Genomic DNA, 11,060 nt, shown 5'->3' with positions numbered 1-11,060 from the left:
CCAATAGGAAAGCGATTACTTTGGTGGTGAAACTGCATCACAGGGATGACGCAGATATTCAGAAATCATCTGCCAATAAATCTCCAAAAGAGGCCCCGACTTTTGACTCGGTTTTGAGTTTTGATGCCCAAATCAAAGTAGCTGAGTAGAGGCTTTGGGAATCTAATTGGATGCAACTGATTTCCTACCCTGTGAGCAATGGAAACCACGACTCCCTGATTTATCCTAACTTGATTTGGCTTTTAAATTAAGAGTAAAATGAGCTATTGTTTTTAATTTATGGTACCACGCTTTATTGATCAACCTCTTGGTCCACATCCTCCCTTGTGCCAATTTGTTGACCCTGAGCGACCATGCGTGGTGAACAAGCGCAGATCAAGTCAAAACTGGACGATGATGATCTCACATTTTACTAACTTTTAGTTAACATATAGCTGAAGTTCAAAAGAAAATGACACCAATGAGTGAAGACTAATGGGCTGCAGTGCTTTTTGTAGGCAGCAGAGGGCGTTAAAATTTCATTTCAAATGTAAATATAGTGCAGCAGAGAAAGTGTTAAACTGCTTCACATCAATTAGACATATTTCACAGAGAAAGTCAGAAAACAGGGTCATTAAACACTGCAGACAAGTGCAAGTGTTTCATGAATGCGCAAAAGTGCCATCAATATTCTTTGCACTGTTTACTGCATGCCTGTGTCACAGTATCAGATGAGGTGGTTTTAATAGTATTTTATTGTATTATTACATGAAACAATGAGTAACAATGTGTTTTTACAGTAAACCAGGCAGTGATTGTTTTCTTATCGACTTTGAGCTGCATTTTGATCGGGGTGTCGAGTGGCGAAGGACAAACTGTGACAAGAGAATGTGGCAAAAGTCAAACATGTGATGCATTTCTGAAAAGTATCATCATACTCTCTGCCCCTACTGCTTGTTTTCTCTGCCAGAGGAATAACACTTGTACCATGGCTTGCTACAAATCCTAATAACCTTTGAAAATGACAGTTAAAGCTGTGATACACTAAGCACTTTTTATGTAACACTTTCACATTTGTTTTGGTAAATTCTGATCATCCAGATACATTTAGTAAGAAATACTGTAGACGTGGGCATCTAACTTTAAAGTCTGCTTTCTTATGTTGCTCAAAAATACCTGTTATATCACAGCTTAATATTAGAAATTTAAAAAACAGGCAACAAAGTCCATACAATAACAAAACAGAGCAAAATAAAGAAAAAAATAAAGACCTAGGAGTGAAAGTAAGAATAATCAAGATATAAATACAATTTACAGGATATTAATCCATCTCGTCACTTTCTAAGACCATCTTACTCTTCCTTCTTTTCACATACACGCACACACGCACATATGCACAGAAACACACTCAGCCGGGTTGCTGACTCTTGCGGTGTGCAACAAGGGCAATGGAAAGTCACTGGGACACTGTAGATACACTGCACTGACTACAAGCCAGATGGGATGCTTCTGGGGCAGAAGACATGCATGAGTGTGTGTTTGTGAAAAGTGTGAGTGAGTGGGTGGGGTGAGGGTGCAACAGTGGGTCGTCACGTTGCGGTGACAGGGCTGCAGGACGGGGTTGGAATACAGGTGGGAGGGCAGCTGGAGAGAATGGCGGTGCTGTTGCTCTTCTCTCTGGGCGGAATGGCCGAGGTCGTTCTCAACATGTTCTCCCAGAGCAGCTTCTTTTTGTCTCTTACTGTCTCTCTCTTTCTCTCCCTCATCACTCATGTCCTGGTCCAGACAGTGCGTCTCCCAGGCATCAGTCGCCTCCTTTCTGCTGCAGTGGAGAAGCACATAAAACATATATTGGGAAGAAGAAATGGCTGGATCTTGTCTTCTGTTATATTACATTAGGAAATAAAATCTTCCGAATCTCATCTTAAAGCTGTGTTAAATGTGGCTGAATTAGCATTAGCATCATATTGAATTACTGTGTTTATCTCCCGTTTCTGTTCCTGTCCAGCCTCTCATTGCATTGCTTAATACATATTTAAGCGAACTACGCCCAGTTTCCCCCTTGTCCTCGTATCTGGTCGTATCAGGTAACATCACACTGTATTTCGAAAACTGTGCTCACTATAAGAGGATAATTCAGTTAAAACTGAAAAGAAAAATTCCTGCTCTTTGAAGCTTTGTAATTGAGTCTAGTAAATGCATACTCCGACATGGTTTCTTGACTCCATACTGAGCCTGTGATAGAAGAAAAACAGAAGGAGGGAGCGGAGGAATCATAATCAGCCTTTCAGCACAAGTTCATCTGCCCCTCACACACACACCACTTCCCTTTAAGACCCCGGTCTACAAAGAAGGGGTCAATGGCGGCATTCCTGCTTTGATATCAAAGGTCCCCTGGTTACTCATAGCCTGAACAAAAGCTTTTTCATCTGGTGAGAGTGCAAATCCCCTCCCCTACTCCCTAATAAAAGCAGGACCCATTGATGTTTTTTAAAAAAAAAAAAAAACACTATGAGAAGATTGTTTGATAGGCCAACACAGGAATTTTGTAAATAACTACGCTTAAAAAGAAAAAATCTCAAGTTTTGAGATACTATTAGTACAGAAGCTACTTAAAGTTCTGAGACAGTCAAACAGACAATATAACAGTGCTGAAAGATTAGCCTCACCTGCTCATGATGCTGCTGTGATCTCTGTGGACACAGGCTCGATCTCCTTCACAGCCTCCTCGATCACCTCAATCACCTGCGCCATCACTTCTGCACACTTTGACGGTGTTTTCTCGGCCTCCGATGTGCCAGCTGCATCCTCCACTGCATTTATCGCTTGAGGTTCTTCCTCCAGCACCGGGAGCTTCTCGCTTCCACTGCTCTTGGGTGGTGCGTTGGTGTCTTGAGCTGCAGGACCGTTGCTGTCGAACTCTTCAACGGCCTCTTCTTCGATTGATGGTTCCTCAACCACAAGCGCTGTCTGCAGGACCACCTGGATGGGCATGTGGACTTCAAGCACTTTCTCTTTCTTTTCCTCTGAGGAAGCTTCAGGCTTGGTTTCCTCTGATTGTGATTCCACCTTTTCAGGAGCTTCTTCCTGATCTTTGCTCTGTACCTCCTTGACCTGTGCAGGCTCTTCACTTTCCTGACTCTCTTCCTTTACCTGTCCTGCTTCTTCTGTTTTAAGCGTTTCCTCACTTACTTTAATCTCTGCATCTTGCTTCTGACCCTCTTCTGGTTTCTTTTCCACCTCTTCAAGATTCTCAGTGACCTCGATTGGGATAGCATCAATGACCTGAATGGCAACGTTGAGTGGCTGAGGTGACTTTGTTACTGGTTTTACACAGACGATGGGAACAGGGGTCTCAGTGACAACTGGTGCGTCGGCTGCGATGTCGATCTCGTTTTCTGTTGTTGCTATTGCCTGGACTGGTGTTGGGATGGCAGCTGATGGAGTGGGAGGCTTCTTTGGCTCAGGTACATCTTCTGAAACTTTATCTACAGCATCCTGAATGACAGTCTGAGCAATCGCCATGCTCTGAACCTCAATTTCACTGACCTGTTGGGCTTCCTCCTTGATTTCCTCTGTCTTCTCGCTGGCCTGCTTAGCAAGGCCAGCGAGAAGACTGGCCTTGCTAGTCTTCTCGCTAGAGACAAGTGAACTGATCACTGTCTCTACTATTGGGGTGGCAGCAGCCTCTGCGGTCTTTGCAACCTCCTTCGTGGTTTCCTGCGAGTTGAACTGTTCAACATCGGCTACTTTAGACTCTGAGGCACTTTCTGTGGCCGCCGCCTTCTCTGCTTCCACACTGACTGGAGCCACAAGGACGACTGTATCTATGATAACAGGAACCGCCTCACTTGGAAGAACTACAGGAATGGGCGGGTCAGTCTCTTCTGTGATGGTGGTCTTTGTGGTTTCACATATGTCTGATGACATCTCTGCAGCTGTAGCCTGAAACACCTCTTGTACAGGGATATTTTCTTCAGTGGCAGCAAAGTGCTCCACTTCCTTGGTCTCTACAGTTACCTCAGAGACTTCAACACTTTGGGTGCAGATAACCGCTTCGGAGGTCAGAGCAATGGGACTGACTAGCACAGTTTTAGGGGAGTTCTCGCTTACTGTGGTGGGCTGAAGGACCTCAGACTCCTCTGTGACAGTGTTCACGACTCCAACCTTCTCAATCTCCGGTTCTTGACACAAGCTGGCAACTTGAATAGTTCCATCACTCCCTGAACTTTCAACAGCAACTTGAAGTTCAGTGGGTTCTAGTAGCTGCACTTGGGCCGTCAACACTGGGTCTTCTGTGAATACTGCTTCCACTGTAGGTGGGTCCAACTCTTCCACTGACACCTCAGAGCACAGAGAATCACGGATCACCGCCACAGTCTCTACCAGAGGCTGTGCAGGCTTCTCCAGAGCTACTTTGGCGATTTCCTTGGTGCCGAGGCCAGTGCAGATAGCCATGGCGTCATCGTGAGTATGTGGCTCGAGGATGGTATTTGTTGTGGCCTTGGCACTGTCAATCGGTGGTTCAGGCTCCATCTTTTCAGCAGCTACCTCTAATCGTACATCTTCTACAGCCACACATGTCTGGGACGGGATTTCACTGATTTGGGACTCAACACCCTGCATAACCTCTTCTGCGTTCTCTGACTTGGGTGTCTGAGGAACAGGGGTGGTTGCAGCAGCTGGAGCTGGATCGACAGGCTTGACCTCAGCGACAGAGAGTCGGCGACCTGTGCGTCCCGGGGGTTTAGGTAGCATGGCTGGGTCCTCAGTTTCATCCTCTGCGATGTCAGTATCTATAGACTTTGGTGTAGCAGCATTCTCTGCTTCCTCTGGGATATCACTCAGCTGATCGTGTTTATCAGCAGCGTCTTCAACATCGGCTGGGATCCAAGAAGGGGATCTGTCTTCAGATGACACCTTAATCTGGACAGGAGCTGGTTCTGCCTGTGCCTCGGGTTCAGCTTCGACTTGTGCATCGTACTCTGAAAGCGGAACCACAGCTGGAGTTTCAGAGTCCTCCTCTCCTGAGCTCTGGTCAGTGGAAGATTGTTTTTCAACCTTCTTCTTCTTGCGTCCTGGGAAGAATTTTCTCAGAGAGAAGGATGACTCATCTTTTGGTGCTTCACTGTCAGACTGGACTTGCTCTGCAGACTCATCAGGCTTTTCCTCACTTTTGGCCTTGTTCTTTGGCATAACCATGCGTTTTAGGGTACCCCAGGTAGACTCTCTTTCAGGAGGGCTGGGCAAAGGTTCTGGTGAAGAAACTGGTTCACCTTCAGTGTCAGTTGCAGCCTCTGTTTTACCCTCCTTTTCTACTTCTGCTGTTGCTGGTGTTTCCTCTTCAATCTTGGTCTCATCATCATCGGAATCAGAGGTCTTCCTGCCCCTCTTCTTGGGTCCACCCATACACATTAGAGCCTCCCAGGAAACAGAGGTGTCCATTTTCTTTTTGGGCTCTTCGGTGCTGCTGAGCAGCTTCTCAGTGGTTTCAGTCTTTGGCTCTTCCTCAGAGGGCTTATCTTCTTTAGCTTCTTCCTCAACACTCTTATCTGCTAATGCAGCACTCTCAGAAGAGGACAGGGTGGCCGACTTGGCTGGCTTCTCCGCAGCTGCTTCATCTTCACTCTCTGATGATCTCTTTACACGCTTCTTTGGCGTCACCAGTTTCTTGAATGAGGACCAGGCCATGATGCCCTCCTTTTTCTTTTCTCCATCAGATCCAACTTCACCTTCAGTCTCTTGGCTAGACTCATTCTGGGTCACCTCCACAGCAATAACATGCTCTCCCGACTCCTCTGGAGATGAGGGCCCACTATCAGTTTTAGGAGCTTCTGCTGGCTCTGTGGAGGCCTGGAGCTGCTCAGCCGCCTGCTCCCCAGACTCTGTGAGCTTGGCCTCAGTATCTTTCTTGGTTTTCGGTTTCTTAGTTGAGAGCTTCTTTAGGCCAGCTCCAGTGAAGAGTTTTTTCAGGGGGCTTCCTTGAGGCTTTGCCTTCTCCTGAGATGACAGCAGCTCAGCCTCAGATGTCACTTCAGTTGGAGCTTTTGCCTCCACTCCTGTGGGAGGTTCAGCTTTTTGCTCTTCTTGTTTTACCTCATCATTAGTTGTTTCTGCAACAGCAGGGGTTTCAGCTGTGACCTCGGGCTCTGGATGATCTTCTGATTTTGTTTCCTGTGGGGTAATCGCTGCCTCTTCCTTGGGCTCAGATTTTTCCTCAACAGCAGCCTCCAACACTTCCTCCTCGGTTTCCTTTTCTGTCACATCTTTGACCTCCTTTTCTTCGACAGCAGTAACAGTTTCCTCGGTCTTAGCAGTCTCCTCCTCAGTAGCCACCTCGTTGACCTCCTCCTCTTTTGGCTTCTTTATGCTCGCTTTCTTTCGCAGGTTAGAGAAAAGACCTCCACTGAAGAACTTCCTGAAAGGGGACATGGCAGCCTCCTGAGGTGGTGAAGTGCTCTCACCTTCCTTCTCAGCTCCTTCCTCCTTGACTGCTTCGTCAACAGCTTCAGCAGCAGCAGCACCTTCAGGCGTGGCTTCAGTGGTTTCAACTTTTACAGTTTCTGTAGTGACCTCAACAGCAGCTGCCTCTGCATCAGCCTCCTTTTCTTCAGCCGTGCTTTTCTCATCAACAGCAGGAGCCTTCTCTTTCTCCTTCTCCTCCTCTTCCTTCGCAGGCTCATCTGTCCCACTGCCCTCTTCTCCTTCTTTATCTTTGACTGTCAGGAGCTTCACAGGGTCTTTCTCCTCACTCTTGTCCTTCTTGAGGGTGAACTTAAAGCCCACAAAGCGGAAGATCTTCTTGAAACCAACTTCACTTGCATCATCAGGTTGTTCCTCCGGAGCCTTCTCCTCAGCAGCTGAAATATCATTTGCATCGGGGGCCTCTTTATCAACTTTTTCTCCATTTACTTGAGGGGTCACTTCATCCTGGATGGTGTCCATGGTCTCAGTAGCGTCCTCCTTCTGACCCACAGACACCCCATCTGGCTGGCCAACTGAGAGCACAAGAGAAGAGAAAGAACTTTCTGTAAGATGTTGATCAAATCTCTCACTGGACTTTACTACTTGTCTCTGTCTACAGAAAAAAATCACAAATAACATTCCCATGACATTGATATAAAGCTACAATAGGCAATATTCAATTTAACAAATTCAGGTTATGTTGAGGAAATCAAATTATTGGCTGAGACAGCATAAATTATTCAGCATTCCATAAAAATCTCTGAGGAGATGACCCAGTAAAAACAATAAAAAGTTTTATATCTTCAACAAAACTCTCACCCCCATCTGCAGAAAAAAGAAGTTAAACAGAAAGCATTTGCAGAGATCATGTTTTACTACTAAATTGCAATCTGCTCCCACTAATCCTTCGCTACGTAAACATGCCAAAGAAATGGCATTGACGTAAAAAGGAAAAGGTTTGACGTAGAAATATAAAGAACAGTGATCCCCAAATGGAAATTGATTGGAAGTGTTATGCAAGCAATCCTTCAACAATTTGCAGATTATTGTCCAGAAGTCTACAAAGCAACTCTGCTATTGTGCAACGTGTAAATAGCATCTAGTTGCCTTTGATGGTCAACGCTTTCCATTATCACGAGTGATTTCTTGGTAGCGATACACTTGCTAGGCAAATGGTGCATGATGATGTAAGAAATGAAAACCACACATGCAACACACACATACGCATACACGCCTGCCACATCTCTGTGTTTTGACAGAAGAAGGCGTGGCGGGTGGGGGGTGACGACGACCTGCCAGGGAGTCCTCAGATCTCAGTGCAGTCTGGGAAACCTCACATCTAACACCCCTAGACTCTCAAAACAAATTCCCAGAACTTTAATGCCTGGATATCAGGTTACATGATTACACAGGAGGGCAGATATGCATTCCACAATCTACGCACACTGTGGGAAATATGCCCTTTGCTTGCAAGTCACCAACAAGGCAGACTTTAAAATATGGAAGGAAAACCTTTGAAACATGAAAAATCATATTTCACAGATCAACGATTTACTTCCAAGCAGAATTCAGTTTTCCCATTTCACACAAAAATGTACAACTCTCCCTGCGCCTACATCCCTTTTTCTAAATTATAGGCATGAATTTCAAGTCATCAAATTCCTTGAATGTTTTTTGGTTTTAAAAAACCCAAACAGTTTGTGTTTTTTTGTATGCCAACTTGTTAACGAGGGCACGCCCATATCTTATGCATGAATTTGACTTGAGAGGAATGTGAGCTACGCGGTTCACCATATGTTTAGGAAAAGAATTTAGGATACGCTAAACATAACTAGAACTTAAATCCCAGCAGATTTCAAGAATGCTTATTTGTTTGTTTTTTTCTCAGCTAAACTGTGTCTTGCCTGTGCCCATATAGCATACACAAAACAAACAATACAGTCCTCTACTACCCCCCCTTAGAATAAGTCCCAATCCCCTTGACCCAAATTCCACCACAGCAGGATGGATGGGGACCCACCCCCTTCCCAAGGCACATACGCATTCAAACACAATAGTCTTCTAACCCTCTCTGGCCTCCGAAAATAAAGGAAGGGGGTTGGTCAGCTTTCCTCTTATCAAGAGACACTGGAGCCCCGAGGAAGTTTGAAAATTATTAGGATTTTGCGAACTTTACCCAGCTGATGTAAACACGAATGAAACAGGGAGAAAAAAACAAGCCTGAGTGGTTTCTTAATTACATCAGTGTCACATGGCAGTGGGCTCTCTCTTTCTCACGTAGGTGTGATTTTCAGGGTCCGATCACACCCTTGTTAAACTGGAAAGGCAACACCAAAAAACATCAAAACAGACCAGCAGAAAAAAAAAACCACCCATGTTAAACGTTTTGCAAATTCAATTTACATATGCTAGCAACAGAAAATCAGTAATAGAGCGCATAATGATGTAGTAAAGACTTTTCCGAGTAAATGTGTATAGAGGAGGGGTCAGACAGTTGGTAAGCCAGGCCAGCAACAGTAGTGTGCATCTACGTTGATAATAAAACAGGAACCATGCTGACTTAACAGACTACTGGCATCTCTCCCCTCTTTTTGATCTCTGTTTTCCAGCCCATAATTTTTCTTATTTCTTTTTTTCCCCTCTAGACACACAACTCTTATCTGGGGGGGAGGAGGAAGAGGAGGGTGTTTAAAGTAACGACTGTACTAGAAAGAATGTGAGAGCGAAGGGTGAGGTGGCTACAAGGGGTGAGGAGGAGACAGTTAAGAGATGAAGGGGCAGAAGTGTGTGTGTGTGTGTGTGTGTGTGTGAGAGAGAGAGGGGGGGGGGGTGCATCCAACCCTCTAATTCACTTTAGAGGGTGTCACATATCTCAAACACACACATTCATAGCTGAAATGCTTCTCTCCACTGGAGACAGGCTTTGTTTATGTGTGAGTGTGAGAGCATGTGGCGAGGCGAGGCACTTGTATTAAATATTGTCACTACTGCAAAAAACTGGTTGTTGTTCATGTACTCCACTCTGCAGGGGGTGGGTGTGTCAGTTGGGAGGATGAATAGCAGCTATTCTTTCTATACAGTATGTAAAACATTATAAAATATATGCAAATCCTTGTTATAATTCCTAGTCTGGACCTGAAGCCTTAAAACAAAAGAAGTCAGTTAAACCCAAGGTAGGGACAACCCCGCCCCCTGTCCTCCCAACAGAGAGGAGACTAACAGACTCTGTCTTGCACCCTGCGTCTGTATGTGGTCAGAGTGTCTCAGTGTCTCCAAAGGGGGATGGGGCACATCAACAGCTGCATAATTGCCTCTCAGGACAAACCAAAATTAAGCTGAATTAACCAGCAGCGCACAATAGAAACCAAAACCATGGGTCACCATGAAGCAAAACAGTCCAACCCTGCCCAGCCTGAAACATCTCCTGGTTAGATGTCCCAGAAGAAGGAACAGTCCTGGCATGTAATTAATTCCATAGGCCCCTTGTCTCCTCCCTCCCTATATCCTCTGTGGCTAAGTTAAATAACCCCACTGGGTATTGGGATCCCACTCTGATCTAATGAAACACTTCACATGATGGGATGCACGGAGCGCAGCTGGCTGAGATGACGACACACATTAAAAGCAAGGTTTCAAAACATATCTGTGCATGCATCGTTATACATCTCTAATCGTCAGCTGTCTGTGTGAATTATTTCCTCACTAAGAAGTTTGGCAGCTGGTGAGGGATGTATACTCTGGGATGAGGGGAAGTAGGTCAGTATTTTAACACTTAGAATATTTGTTAGAAGGACTGTAACAGTGTAACAGGATTACTTTACTTAATAAAAAACAAGGCTCTACTGTATAGTGATCAATGGAAGCACCCAAAGTGAAATCACTCATCTATGTCGGGAAAGCTACAAACCACAATACTCACTTAACCACACCCTCAGGACAACAATGCCTCTGGCCATACTCCCTCATACAGTACAAGAAAAACATGCTTTAGGTTTCGAAATTCCCTCAAATAACAAAGTAAAGCAAAAGCATAAATCACAACATTTAACTTTTAAACATTATCTCATGCAAGCACAGTAAACCAGCAGCCACACCTCTATTTATTTACACGTTTAAGTTGATATAATTGCATCTTGTACTGAAAAAGACCGAATGTGTCCACATGCAATTGCTTATATTCCACTCAATCCTTCTCCTTACCTGTTAACGTAATTGTTCCAAGCATTGGTAGAAGTCCAAAAAATCCTTTCTCCCAAAAAACTTTTAAAAATAAATAAAGATGCAAAAAAAAAAACCTGGAGTTCAAAACTATAAAATCCTACACTATGTAGCCTTTTAGCGTTGATTTCTTTCACTGCGGACTAGGTTAACTCTCTTTCACTTGGCTCCGTCCTTATTATTAACTCAGAGGGCAGAAGCTGTGTGTGTCTCTCTCTCTTTCCTCCAGTGGTTCTCAGTCAGTATGAACAGAAATCAGGGCTCCACACACATTTCAATAGTCCCACACACATGTCATGCTAGGACCACCCCTACCTCCCTCCCACCTCCCTTTCTTCAGCTGTTCTGAATGAACCCCCCCCACACACACACACACCACCCCCACCTCTTCCTCCTCC

The 11,060-nt window shown here is 44.9% G+C and overlaps 1 protein-coding gene across 3 annotated transcripts in view; it reads right to left on the bottom strand.

Annotated features, from left to right (window-relative positions):
- Positions 1–716: 716 nt before the first annotated feature.
- The window catches only part of akap12b (A kinase (PRKA) anchor protein 12b), a 53,246-nt gene continuing 42,902 nt past the window's right edge, over positions 717–11,060 (bottom strand). For 2 of the 3 annotated variants that reach the window (XM_080881707.1, XM_080881708.1), the window contains exons 3-4: positions 2,649–6,977; positions 717–1,801 (exon numbers count right to left, since the gene is read on the bottom strand). In XM_080881707.1, the coding sequence (XP_080737833.1) occupies positions 2,653–6,977 (4,325 nt within the window). In that variant the 3' untranslated portion in view covers positions 717–1,801; positions 2,649–2,652. Of the gene's footprint in view, positions 1,802–2,648; positions 6,978–10,644; positions 10,918–11,060 lie in introns of those variants that run through there. The other variant, XM_080881709.1, reaches the window with a different exon arrangement.

Source organism: Rhamphochromis sp. 'chilingali' (genome assembly GCF_963969265.1).
Source record: "Rhamphochromis sp. 'chilingali' genome assembly, chromosome: 5".
Lineage (NCBI taxonomy): Eukaryota > Metazoa > Chordata > Actinopteri > Cichliformes > Cichlidae > Rhamphochromis > Rhamphochromis sp. 'chilingali'.
Note: the sequence above shows the minus strand (reverse complement) of the source record. Positions and strands in the feature narration are given on the sequence as shown.